The 14,372-nt window shown below is 41.4% G+C and overlaps 1 protein-coding gene across 4 annotated transcripts in view; it reads left to right on the forward strand.

The window, feature by feature from the left end:
- The window catches only part of vit (vitrin), an 84,373-nt gene extending 76,180 nt beyond the window's left edge, over positions 1–8,193 (forward strand). For 3 of the 4 annotated variants that reach the window (XM_034184600.1, XM_034184602.1, XM_034184601.1), the window contains 3 exons: positions 4,467–4,693; positions 4,782–5,295; positions 6,262–6,440. In XM_034184600.1, the coding sequence (XP_034040491.1) occupies positions 4,467–4,693; positions 4,782–5,295; positions 6,262–6,440 (920 nt within the window). Of the gene's footprint in view, positions 1–4,466; positions 4,694–4,781; positions 5,296–6,261 lie in introns of all 4 variants that reach the window. The other variant, XM_034184599.1, reaches the window with a different exon arrangement.
- Positions 8,194–14,372: the final 6,179 nt, after the last annotated feature.

A 14,372-nucleotide genomic window follows, 5' to 3' on the forward strand; every position in this document is an offset into this window, starting at 1 on the left:
CTCACAGTGTGCCTTTGTCCCTCGCCAGATCGATGTGCCTTGTGCCTTCCTTCCAGCTCTGTTCTTATGTTCTTACTTTGCTACCTTTCTTCATCGTGTTCTTCATTGTGCTCATCTTTGACTGCCTGCCTGTGTACCGACCTCTGCTTACGTCTGAAGTAAACACCTTAAAACTACAGAGGTGTGTTTCCGCGTCCTGCATTTGTGTCCAGCCTGCTTTGCCGATCAAACCTGATAGGGTGTATATTTAGGAAACACTCAGCCCATCCATCTGTCAGTCAATCTGCGGGTGGTGCAAGTCAGACTCTTCCTAAACTGGTTTATGGGTTTCACTGAAACAAATATATATATATATATATATATATATATAAGTAAAATCACAACATCCAGTCACCACGGGATACAGGTACAGTTTCTAAGATGACATCATAAAAACATTTAAACGCAGTCACATTGACCAAGGTAGTTTTCCTCTCGATCCTTCATAATCAACTTAAACTTCCATCAGTTCTGACCATTTCAGTTCAATCTGTAAATTATTCCATGTGGATGGAGCAGAATAGCTTTTTTCCAAGTTCTGTTGTTACTCAGGACCATCATCTGTAGAATAGAACGAGAGCGAAGGCCATATTGATGTTGGGTTTGACACATGCATGTAGATAGATAAGGAGGAACTATGACAAGAACAGTTTTATATATAAAGAGCAACCAATGAGAGAACCTGCATACATAGAGGGACAGCCAATTAGCAATAGCATACAAAATATAATGACGTGTGCAATATCCACAACTAGTCATAAAACAGAGAGCACAGTGGTACATAGCATGTAATTCCTGAAAAATACTGATCAGGGCAGTCAAAAATAACAAATCAACATAATCCAGCAGAGGTAAAAAAAAAAAAAAAAAAAAAGTTGCTGATATCAAGTATTGTCTTGTCTTGAAGAAATTGGATCTGTTCCTAAAGAAGAAACTTCACACAGTGGTTACTGAAAATGAGACTTTTTGATTAACTGATGCATTTCTTGCTGAGGTGTTTCTTGGCCACAGCACTCACGAGGCTGCTATACCCGTGAAAATCATTGACGAATGTAAGACAGCTAATCTACAAGTTTAGCCATCAATGTGAAACGGTGATTAGATGGCTAATGTTGGGCGACTAACCGTAATTGACTAAAAGATTAGACCACTTTATGAAACCGAGCCTAGATATGAATCAAAGAACAGACTCCTTGCTTAAGAGGTCAGTGCTCTGCCAGGTCAGCCAACGGGGAATCCCTACTTGTCAAGCTAATAGTAGCATACTTGAATCTGGATTTCTCTTTGCTACAACTAGGTACCACTGAACTGACTTTGTGTCAAAGAACCAATTACATAGGGAGACTCCAATATGGTGTATCGCCTGCATGATGAGGGATTCTTCAGCTGTGACATTTTGGCCATGTGGGGCATTTCTCTGTGTGATCCAGCATGTAGGTCCCTTAGTGTTGAGGATCCTAGTGGCTGGAGAAGGTCATGGAGACACCTACATTTCACCTGGAGGTGGCAGATACCATATTTCCTTGATTAAACGACTGACCTTCAATAGGAGCCTGCTTCATTTCATGACTGGGTCAAAACTTTGTCTGAAAAAAAAAAATAAGTGCCTGCCTTAAACAAACACCAGGCATTATGTGCATTAAAAAGATTACTATTGGTCGAGCCACTCTTTTTTCTAAGTCCGCTGCGGAGTGGCACCTTAAAATCCGAAAGCCTGATTTATGCAACTCCATGGCCATGCAATGACGTCGACCTGCTCGTGACCCTTTTCTGTCACGTTGGTGCATCTGTATGCAGTTTGCCACAGGAACAGTGGCTTTTTCTGGACCAATTTGTCCCTCAATGAGTTCCACCTCTTTATGCTATCATGGACCTCCAAACCAACGGTACGGTACGTGCAATTTCCCTCCATGAATTGCAAGTCATTTGAGCATCTTTTTCTGACTCCTTGTTGTAAAGTTGGTCATATTTGCGAACTTTTCTGCCAAATGTATTTGATCCATGATTGAAATGTAATCGGCATGCACACTGCAAAAGCTATTAAAATATGACGGGACAGGAAGGAGTTAAAATGCAAAAGTGACAAATCACAGCCTTTGCGGTCTCCATCGTTACAGCAGGTGCACGTCAGGCTATGGAGAGGGTTCATAGCCAGGCAGAGGGATCTGATCTAAAGGGGTTGTTGTTGGTTGGAGCAGATCACGCCATGTTGCACGACATTTATGCGTGAAGGATTTTTTGAACATTTCAAAATTTTCTTTGCACCCCTCTCACGTTCAGTCTACATTAAAGACGAGTTTACTCTCTTTCATGACACAGGGTGTGCAAGTGCATGCATCAAAGTTGTGCACGTGTCAGCGGGCCTTAAGAGTGGAAGCACAAAGTATGAAGATGTGCATGAAGGAAAATAATTGTCTTCAACGAGAGATAATTGGAGGTGTTGCTTTGTCATAGTAGAGAAGCTTGAATCTTCGACTGGACTGGGTTGCTTCTGTCTTGACTCCTGTAGAGAAGAATGATGAATCCGTCAAGCAACCCAGTCCAGTCAAGATTCAAGCTTCTCTACTATGGAAACCACCTGGACAGCTGAGAGCCTTCACAGAAACAGTGTTGTTTTGTTGTGTGCCACACAGCAATATGTCCACCTGGTGGACATTTACCATTGCAGGAACAATAGAATGTCTTCATTGGTTTTGTTTCATCAGTAAATAGCTTTTAAATTATGTTCCAGTTACGTTGCTAAAGAATAATCTGTAGATGACTCGGAGAAGCAGCGTTTCACCACCAGGCTCTCCTCAATTAATAGAGCCCGAGGTCTACTCATGGCCTGCTGTAGGTTATGGGGTCATAATGAAAAGAAAAAAAAATAACAAACCAGTTCAGCTATATTCATGGAAATAAAAGACATATCTATTTGTATCATTTGAAATCTCTGTCTCTGTGGATTCTAATCACAGCGACTCTGCTTGATTTAGGAAAGAAAGACGCGCTACATGAATCTCCATTGATAAATGTGTCAATGTAAGGGATGTTAAATTGACATCAAACACTGTATAGACAAAGAAACGTAATTTGTACTTTGCACAGTTTGTTTCAAACTGCATGAAAATTCAGTAAGGTATGTCTTTTAGAATAAATTCCATTTCTAAGGTAACTCTACTAGTGCATACTTAGGTATATCTAAATATCTAATAAAGGAAGAGTAGAATAGAGTAAAGTAGAGCCACTTAGGTGCCTGGTCTTGAGAACCAGGGATGGTAGGTTGAAAAGCTTTTTTATCCCATGGGAACTGTCCCTACCCACCCAAGCGGCTCAAGAAAATGGACATATCATAATAATATATCATAAGACATATAATAAGATATTAGTTTGGCATGTTAGTTTAACGAAAATGTCCATCAAAGTAACATAATGTAATGGTGTGTGGGTGATTGAGTTTAATAGTACAGTGCCAAGTACCGACTTAAAAATATTGAACTAAGTACTCACACATCCTTTTAATCTTACCAGTAGCAAACTCAGAGCCAGTGCAAGCTTTACAGGGTTCTTTAACATCTAACAGATAATAAATGTCCAATATTGCTCAAATATCAGGGGTGTAGGCATATTTTTGGCAGTGGGAGGTGGGCTGGGTTGTTGTACCTCAGTGATGGACATGTGTTCCCCCTTTTGTCTGTAGTACTTAAAAACTGCCAAACCTATGTCATAAAGCATAGTGGAGTAAAGTGGACCAAGATAACATAACAAAAAATTGATCAGGTTGGAGTCCTGCCATAATTAGCACTGTTGCATCAGGGCTTTAATCCCACGAAGGCTGTTTCTGTGTGTAGTTTGTTTATGTGAGTATTGCGATTTCCTCCAGCAGTCTGGCAGACTAAGAAAGGACACCTCACCAGAATGTGATATTTTCCACAGAATGTCACATGACTTGCCAAAGGTTGCCAAACATGTCGAGACTCATATTCTTCCTGTGTAAGGCATCAAGCACTACTTCTGATCTAATGATTTTTGCAGAACAGTCATCACTCATTGTATGATTAATGGCAAATTGTCTTTTTACTAAAAATAAATAAAACTACTTTATTTCAAACTCGAGTCTGTAGAGGCTCTCCCATTGGTCCGAGACACGTATGGGGAATATTTATAGATGTGTTCCTGTGTGGAAATGATGTGAAGTTATGTTGTGTCCGTAATGAGGCTCCCATCAATTTATGACTACAAATTGACCCCCCCCACACACACACACAGACGCACTTAATGCACATTCACATTGCAAATTTAATTGTGTGAAAGTATTCTAACTAGTCCATTATCATGAAGAATGTTCTAAACCTTTGAACTGATTCCACTCTAACAAGGATCCTTAGCTTAGATTTTGATTCTAGACTGTATTTTATCTCCTCTGCTTCCCCCTGGTGCCCGAATAGGAAAAGCCCTCTCCTACATCAACAAGCAGTACTTCAGCGATACCAATGGCAACCGAGGAGGAGCTCCCAATGTGGCTGTGGTGCTGGTGGATGGTTGGCCCACAGATAAGGTGGAGGAGGCGTCTCGACTTGCTCGGGAGTCTGGCATCAACATCTTCTTTGTCACCATCGAGGGCCCTGATGACAGTGAGAAACACAACCTGGTTGAAACCAACTTTGTAGACAAGGTAGGGGACAATCATTCAGGTGTGTCACTGTTCAGTGATGGGTGTTAAAACCTGTCAGGTTGAAGTAAAGCTTTGCTTTTTCACGCAGGCGGTGTGTCGGACAAATGGCTTCTTCTCCTTGCCCGTGTCCAGCTGGTTTGCCCTGAGGAAGGCCGTGCAACCGCTGGTGAAACGGCTGTGTGACACTGATCGCCTGGTGTGCAGTAAGACCTGCCTCAACGCCAATGACATCGCCTTTGTCATTGATGGCTCTAGCAGCGTGGGAACTGGCAACTTCCGCACAGTCTTGCAGTTTGTGGCCAATGTTACACGGGAGTTTGAGATCTCCGACACCGACACTCGTGTCGGCGCTGTGCAGTACACCTATGAGCAAAGATTGGAGTTTGCCTTTGGGCAATACAACAACAAGGCCGAACTGCTAAACGCCATCAAACGCATCAACTACTGGAGTGGCGGCACCAGCACTGGTGCTGCAATCACCTATGCAGCTGAGCAGCTCTTCAGCAAATCTAAACCCAACAAACGCAAGATCATGATTGTTATAACAGATGGCCGCTCCTATGATGACGTCAGAGCACCAGCACTGGCTGTCCATCGCCAAGGTGAGACGGGCCAACGGCATCTGTGAGATAGCATGATATAGCGGTGAAACAAACACCTGCAGAACAGGCTCATGTGGTCCTCTTCCACCCAAAGAGTTCATGCACCAAATTTCGAAGTGTTCCGAGCATTTTGACTAAGAATAAACCACTTCTTAAACTGAAAAGTTGGTTCTCCACTGGAACCAAAAAATAGCTGGTTTTACCCATGTGAAGTGTAACTTTTTGATAACATCCTTGAGTACAAGGGTTCTGCTCAACCTACAATTGGTTCCCTGTTGGTGGGAAAGCCCTAATAGTGTGCACTCCACCACCAAGGTCCAAAAGTTTTGGATTAAAGCAGGTCAAGATTTTAATGACCCATCTTGCCTCGCAGAACTATTGTCTCATGACAAAATGTCATGGTCCTCCTCCTTTTTGTGGATCCACGTCAGTGTGCTGGTTTATATTCAAGATTCCCAGCTAGAGATCTTCTGCCCTGCTCGTTTTCTATGTGTACCTGCTTCAGCCACAGGTGATTTTAGTCAAGTCTGATGTATCGTACCTCTGATTGGTTGAGCACACCTGACTTAGTTAACAGTGGGTGGAGAGTTAAAAACATGCAGGGCAGGTGATCTCTGGGAGTCGAGTTGATGACCCCTGGTCTAGACTCCTGTGCAGATCTTTGCTCTCCCAGATCAGCTCAAACCCACCAAGTGCAAACATGTGTTCCTGAGTTTTTTTGGGTAAACCTGCTAACAGACACAGCAAACACTCGTCTCGATGACAGACAACGTAAACTTAAATGTCACAATAACTGCAGGCTCATTAAAAGCATAGGTTTTTATTGGAAAAATGATCATCGAGATTCTTGCAGTTGTTCTTATCTTCTCCCCCTCTGGTGTGTGTCATACAGGCAGTGCATGTGCTTGTCTGTGTGTGACATCATCAGGCATCTGTGTGTAACCTGGTGTCCCTCCTATCATGCAGGTGTCATCGCCTACTCCATCGGCATCGCCTGGGCAGCCCAAGACGAGCTGGAGTACATCGCCACCGACCCCGACAAGGAGCACTCCTTCTTCGTGGATGAGTTCGATAACCTGTACAAGTTCGTACCCAAGATCATCCACAACATCTGTCAGGAGTTCAACTCGCAGCCCAGAAACTGAGGACGACAGCACAGACATGCCAAAGGAGGCTCACCACAACGATTAAACATAAAGGCAATCATTGTGTTGCTTAGAGGGCGGTGATGGATTAGAGCAGGGAGGGTATCTGAATTTAGTTGAAGAATCTTAACATAATTGATTCATAAATATACAAGTCATGGTCATGGTAAAGGGTTCATATGCACGTTGGCTCTTCCACAGTGATGTCTAATAGTAAACTCTGGCTGTTCACTGTCTGCGCCACAGAGAGAACATTATACTACTAATCATTTAATGATTAACGTTAAGCTACCTTACTGGGATATGGTGCTGTAGATCTTAAATACGCCAAGCATTTCCGCTTAAGGCCTAACACACTTCATATGGTGCTTTCTTTACAATTCTCTGTAAAGAGGACATACATTTTAGAACCTGTGCATTTTGATCTTCGTAATAGGAGAGACTTGATCACAGGGACATTGTTAAAGTTCCTCACATAGACTACGGTGCTGATATTATGGTGGATGCAGAATGTCATCATACCCGTGGGATTTTACATGCTTTAATTTCTTGATGCCATTTACAAACAAGAGTAATCAGGAGATGACATATCCCCCCGGTCCCCACAAATCAGTAATACAAAGTGTCGGGAATATGAATGAAATTGGTCAGTTGGTTCTTGAGATATCGCACTAACAAGGGTGGCAATGCCAATATCTTTTTTTTTTTTTTACTTTTTTTTTTTAAAGAAGTTTTATGGCATACATAAACAACAAACGTCTGCAGGCACAGGAGTACAAACAAAAAGATATTTTTTACAGTTCGTCAACATTGTCAGTGTCCTTGGATTGTACAAAACAGTCCCATCTTTTCCAATACTTTTCTTTGTGTTGTTGTAGGTGAAGGCGGAATGTTATAAGTTCCATTGTTCTTATGTGTGTCACAATTTGTATTAGGAGAGACATTGAAGGAATGTCTTTTTGAGCCAACACTTAGTGATGGCTTTCTTTGCCGCAACAAGAATAATCCTTAGTAGGTACAAGTCCATTTGACCTAATCCTTTTGGAGAGACACAGAGGAACAATGAGCAAAATGACAGGTCCAAATGAATACCCAGTACTGAGTGAATCATACTTATTACCTCCTTCCAAAAACGAACGATGGCAGGGCATGACCAAAATATATGAACTTGATCTGCTTCGATAGATCTACATTCCCTCCAGCAAGAGAACTGAATTCCCATGACTTTTGATTTCCTAATAGGAGTAATGAAAAAACGAACTAAACTTTTCCAGCAGAAGTCTCTCCAGATAGGCGAGTTTGTTGTACAATTTTGAGACTTCCATCCCTCCAACCAGAGTTCTTCTGGTATTTCAACTTTCAAATCTTTATCCCATTGTTTTTTCACATGAAGGTACATTTCGTTATTAGTTGAATTCAGAATCTTATAAATTCTTCGTACAATTTTTTGTTATTACACCCTTTGTAGATATCAACAAAGACCTGAACTAGGTTGGAGGGATTTCCAGATGAGACACATTGTATTTCCTTAACCAAATAATGGCGTAGTTGGAGATATCTGAAAAAGTCATGTTTACCAAGACCAAATCTGAGTGAAAGATTCTGGAAACTGTCCATCTGGCCTTTAGAAATGATACTGCTAAGGACTCTTAAACCTAATTGGGACCATTGTTTAAATCTAAAATCATGGACTGCTGGTGCAAAGTGTGGGTCACACAGTGGCCATCCCAGGATTTTAACTTGTCTTTGGAGATGAAACATCTTTACAACTTGCAGCCATATTTTAATAGATGAACACAAGCAAAAATTTCCTAGCTGTATAGTTGTTTTAGCACAATGTGCACAGCCTAGTACTGACTGTAATGGCACTTCAGTCAGGGAAAGCTCCAAACCCTTCCACCTTGTCACATAGGACTCATCACACCAGAGGACAAGCGGCATCAACTGGGCTGCGATATAATAATGCCTAAGACAAGGTAAAGCCAAACCTCCGCTGTCCCTTGGTAATTGGAGAATAGCGTATTTTATTCGTGGCTTCTTTGAGTTCCACACAAACCTAGATATACATTTGTCCCATTCTCTGAATTGGCTCTGAGGGATTTCCACAGGTAATGCATTAAATAGGTACAACAATTTAGGTAAGATTACCATTTTTATCGATCTAGTGAGAGCAAGGCCCATCTGTCTAGGTCCTTATTGATTTTCTTTGTAATATTTTTATAGTTACTCCTGTAGTCACTTTGTAGTCACTCCTGTGCTTAAAGAGTGCTTTAATAATATTATGAAGGGTGGTACCCCACCTCCCTCATGGAAAGAGGCTTTTATTTCTGTAATACATAAAGAAGGCAAAAATAAATTAGACTGCAAATCCTATAGACCCATTAGTGTCCTTAACGTTGATTATAAACTTTTTGCATCAATTTTGACTAAACGGATGGAAGAGGCTATGATATTTCTCATTGATGAAGATCAGACAGGTTTCGTTAAAGATCGGCAAACACGATAATATACGTCGCATTATTCATATTATCGATCATGTCATAATCACAAATTCCAGTGCTGTCCTTCTCAGCATAGATGCCGAGAAGGCTTTTGATTCGGTCAGTTGGCAATTCCTGTATCAAACTATGGGTCGTTTTGGTTTTTCTGAAAAATTTACTCAGGTTATTAAAGCCTTATATACATCCCCAACAGCGATGATAAAAGTAAATGGTGGCCTATCAAGTCCAATAAAACTCCAAAGAGGCTGCCGTCAAGGGTGCCCTTTAAATACATTTCTATTCAGTTTGTTTATTGAACCCTTAGCCCAGATGATAAGACAGGAAAAAGAATTGAAAGGTGTAAATATTAAAGGTACAGAACATAAAATTTGCTTGTACGCTGATGATGTACTAGTAACACTCTTAAACCCAGGAAATAGCATAGTTCTGCTTATGAATGCCCTTAAAATGTTCGGATCTCTTTCAGGATACTCTCTTAATGTGAATAAAACCCAAGCTCTTTTGTTCAATTATAATTCCACTCAAGAACTAGTTAAAAAATATCATTTCAACTGGAACCTATCATGTATTCAATACTTGGGGGTAACCATACCAAAGGACCTCCCTTCCCTTTTCATACTTAACTGCAATGCCAATATCTTGAATATGTCACTGTGACCTTGACATTGACCCCAAGGTCAGCACAATGTCAGGGGATCAACCAAGTACACCCTTAAGCTAAATATGGATGAAATGATCAGCTGGTTCTTGAGATATTGCGCTAAAAATGGTGGCAGTGACAGTATCTTGAATATCTCGCTGTGACCTTAGAATTTGCCCCAAGGTCGCCACAATTGACTGGTGTCGGGGATCACCCAAGTACATCCTTATGCTAAATATGAATTAAATTGATCAACTGGGTCTTGAGGTATCTCACTAACAAGCAAAAACGGACGGATGGACAAATGGACTTGCTGATCGCTATGTCCCCCGTACTTCATATATAAAAAGGAGACTGTTGAGGGAAGCCACCAAGACACTTTCCACAAATCTAAACTTCTCAATTTTGTGGCTGTGATTGGAGGAACTGTGCATTGTTCTACAACTTCATTCTAAAATTTAAGTGTGTAAAAACCTGACCGTATGTAGAATTTCTACATCCATGTTGGGATTAACGGTGCTTTACTGAAACGAGGCTCGTACGCGACCAACACTGAATGTGAAAAAGAAGCAGAATACTTCCACGTAAAAAGCATACAAGAAAATAATCAGTTTGAGAAATGAGGGAAGAGGATTGTTGCAGGATGGTCCATAAACAGCTTTCAAATAGGTTTTTACTTTTCAAGATTTAAAACAATTCCTCTCATTGCTGTTTCTAATCATGTCACTGCTTTTAATGTGTCAACCTCCCTCAGTTTTGTTAACAGAGTATTTATGATTTTCTTCCTGTTATGTTCTGTTTGTACATATGCATATTCAAAGCTTTTTGCTAAGTATCTTTGTTCTTTTGTAGTTTTTAATAAAACCAGGAAAATGAAGCAGCCTATGTCTGTTTACTGAATCATTCATTTGCACCAATAGCTTCCACTTTTAGAAAATTAGGTACTAGTACCCAAATACCGCAAGTTGAAATTTGACCCCAATAACCTTGACATTCCCGCAAATGATTGACATCTGGTGGACCTTGCCAGGCCAATTATGGAATTCATCGAAGTGCGCCCACTGTATTTTGTCATAATTATATTGAAAATCAGATTACTTTATCTTTGCTAAAATTAACTAGAAGTGATTTCGAGGCCAACCTTGATCAACATAGAAAGTTTGGTAGAAATCAGCAAAAAAGGAGGAGTAGGCCAACAAACAGGCAGAAATGCTGACCTGCAGTGATGATTTTGTAAAGAAGGCCAATAACGGCAACAGGAAACACTCGCCATTTAAACCACTGAGATTATTTAAAACAAATAGACGGTACTTACACTAGTTCTGCTTTTTTCTGGCAGTCCGTCATCCAGAATTGCATGTGTGTGTTTCTTCTTCAGGTGTGATAGATTTTAATCCCGTACTTTTGATGTCTTCAGTCTGAGAGAAATGTTACCGACATTATTAGGACAAGTGTCCAAGTCCCACCCTGCTAAGCCAACCAATGACTGGAGCCAAAAACTGACATCACGTCACCCACATAAGCATACAGTTTCATCCTAAACACAAATGTAATAAATGTTAATATCATAATAATGGTGCAAGACATCGTAAAGTCATACAGTGTGTGTTGAAATCATAATGGTTAAAGGATCCGTGTTATTCGCTGCTGTGTTTAGTGGAACAACAACCTTGTATATCATTACGGCGATGCATCAACTCCTCAACTAAGACTGAACTCGAAGCTAGACTGCCTGATGTCTTAGCTTCACATTTGACAAATACCCAATCAGTAGACAGACTTGTGGATAGTTTAAACTCAGTGCTCAAAACTACATTCGACATGATTGCACCACCTGTGTTAAAACCGCGCTCCCCCAAATCACAGTCACCTTGGTTCAATGATTATCTGTGTGACCTCAAGCATAAAGCAAGAGGTCTAGAATGGAAATGGCGTCGTTCAAAATTAGAAGTATTTCCCCTTGCGTGGCGTGATGCTATCTTAGACTATAAGCATGCATTATTGGCTGCAAAGCGGACTTACTACTCTGATTTGATCAACAAAAACAAGCATAACTCAAAGTTCTTGTTTGACACGGTGGCAACATTTATGCATGGACAACCACCTGTAGTTCGCTCTCCTTTTACAGCACAAGATTTCTTAGATTACTTTGGGAAGAAAATAGAAGACATCAGGTTAAACATATCCTAGCATGCCTTAACCCAGCCGCTACACCCTGCTATTGAGGTGGGTGCCACTGCTGAGGTATTACCTAGATTTACAGAATTTGATAGTATCTCACTAGGCATGCTGACAAAACTCATAATGTCAACAAAAAGCACAACCTGTTTATTTGATCCTATACCAACAAAACTGTTTAAGGACTTGTGGCCCACTCTTGGGCCGACTGTGCTGGAAATTATTAATCTTTCTTTAACTTCTGGATCTGTTCCTAAATGTTTCAAATTTGCAGTGATTAAACCATTACTTAAGAAACCTAATCTTGACCCTAGTGTATTGAAAAACTATCGGCTGATATCAAATTTATCATTTTTCTCTAAAACTCTGGAGAAAGTGATGTCATGGCAGCTCGTAGACTATCTTACTGAGAATAATCTCTTTGAGCCACTGCAGTCTGCTTTTAGAAAATATCATTCCACAGAGACAGCTCTCACTAAAGTGGTGAATGATCTTCTGCTTACAATGGATTCGGACACTACTACGGTTCTGTTGCTGTTAGATCTCAGTGCTGCATTTGATACAGTGGATCATCATATTCTACTTGATAGGCTGGAAAATCATTTTAGGATTACTGGGAGTGCCCTTGTATGGCTGACGTCATACTTGACCAGTCGTTCTCACTGTGTTTTGTACAGTAACACTACCTCTAACCTTAGTGACATGAAATTTGGGGTTCCACAGGGGTCTGTCTTAGGCCCCCTGCTTTTCTCCCTTTATATAGCACCCCTTGGGCACATATTGCAGCATTTTGGGATTACCTTTCACTGCTATGCAGCTGATACTCAGTTATACATGCCGATAATTGCTGGTAATCTCCTTCACATAAAATCCTTAGAAGATTGCCTTGCAGCAGTGAGAAGTTGGATGTCTAGAAACTTCCTACTTTTAAACTCTGATAAGACTGAAATGATGGTTCTTGGTCCAGTGAGACATCGGCATCAATTTGACCAGTTAATACTCAGCCTCGACTCGTGTGTCATACATCACACTGACAAAGTGAGGAACCTTGGGGTAATTTTTGATCCTTCGTTGTCCTTTGGCCTCCACATTAGAAATATTACGAGGACTGCTTTCTTCCACCTGTGAAATATAGCGAAGATTCGTCCCATCCTGTCTATGGCTGATGCTGAGACCCTGATCCATGCATTTATCTCTTCTAGGTTGGACTACTGCAATGTTCTATTTTCTGGTTTACTGCAGTCTAGCATTAGGGGTCTCCAATTGGTTCAAAATGCTGCAGCCAGACTTTTGACATACAACCACATTACACCCATTTTGGCATCCCTTCATTGGCTTCCTGTCCCAGTGAGATCAGATTTTAAGATTCTGCTACTAACCTATAAAATTATTCATGGACTGGCACCTCCCTACCTACGTAGCTGACCTGATTAAACCTCACGTACTGGCCCGGGCTTTACGTTCTCAGGATGCAGGACTACTTTGTGTCCCTAAGGTGAATAAGAAGTCTGCGGGTCACAGAGCTTTCTCTTATCATGCCCCTGTTCTGTGGAATGGTTTCCCTGCGTCAATAAAACAGTCAGATTCTGTGGAGATTTTCAAGTCCAGACTTAAGACGCACTTATTTTCCCTTTCATGTGGCTAGCATACTGGTACAGTTTTGTTTTATGCTTTTTACTCTTTTAATTCATTTATTAGTAATTGGAGCGGGCTGCAGCCTCAACTTTACCTAAATTCTGGGTCTTTTAGTGAAGTTTAGGGCTAGTGACCGGCGATCACCTTAGTATTTCTCTGTTTTTCTTGTTGTTTAATGCTGGCAAATTATACAGTATTTTTTGTCTTTCTGATGCCTGATTCTGTTTTTTCTCTGTTTAAGGTGCAGCTCCATCCAGAGATGGGAGTTGTATTCGTGTTGGTGATCCTCCTGTCCTGTGCACTTTGAGGCAACTCTGTTGTGATTTGGCGCTATTTAAATGAAAATAAATTGAAAAATACGCACTGCACACAACACACAGTGGACCAGTTACCTTATAGCCTTGAAGCAAACCTATTTCTGTCATGGTTTCCCAATTGGTGAACTAGTTAAGTGCAATATATGTTGTGTGGGCCGCTGAAGAGGAGGTACTGCTGGCCCACCACCACCAGATGGCGCCCTGCTTGAAGTGCGGGCTTCAAGCACGAGAGGGCGTCATAGCAACCGGGAGTGACAGCTGTCACTCGTCATCAGCACCAGCTGTCACTCATCCACATCACCACCACCTTAAAGGCCGGACTGCAACTCCACCTCCCCGCCGAGAAATCAGCTACCTTGGAGGTAATATTCTCTGCTGTATTTAACGCTGACTAATAGTCTGAACTTCTTTGAAGCCGTTTTCCTGTGGTGTTGCCTTATCTGTGGGATTGGCGTTTGGCGTGATCAGCGACGGCTTCGCTTCACACCCCAACCAGATAAGTGGTTAGACAGGAGCTGCACGAGTGTGTGACTGGAGGTGGAGGTGCTCCCTCCCAAAAGAACACAGACTGTGGGATTACTGAGTGTGCGTACTCACACTCACCTGTGCTGTTTCTGTTCTCTGCCAGCAGTGCCAGGTCTGACAGCTGGAGACGGTGACC

This window comes from Thalassophryne amazonica, chromosome 13 (assembly GCF_902500255.1).
Source record: "Thalassophryne amazonica chromosome 13, fThaAma1.1, whole genome shotgun sequence".
Lineage (NCBI taxonomy): Eukaryota > Metazoa > Chordata > Actinopteri > Batrachoidiformes > Batrachoididae > Thalassophryne > Thalassophryne amazonica.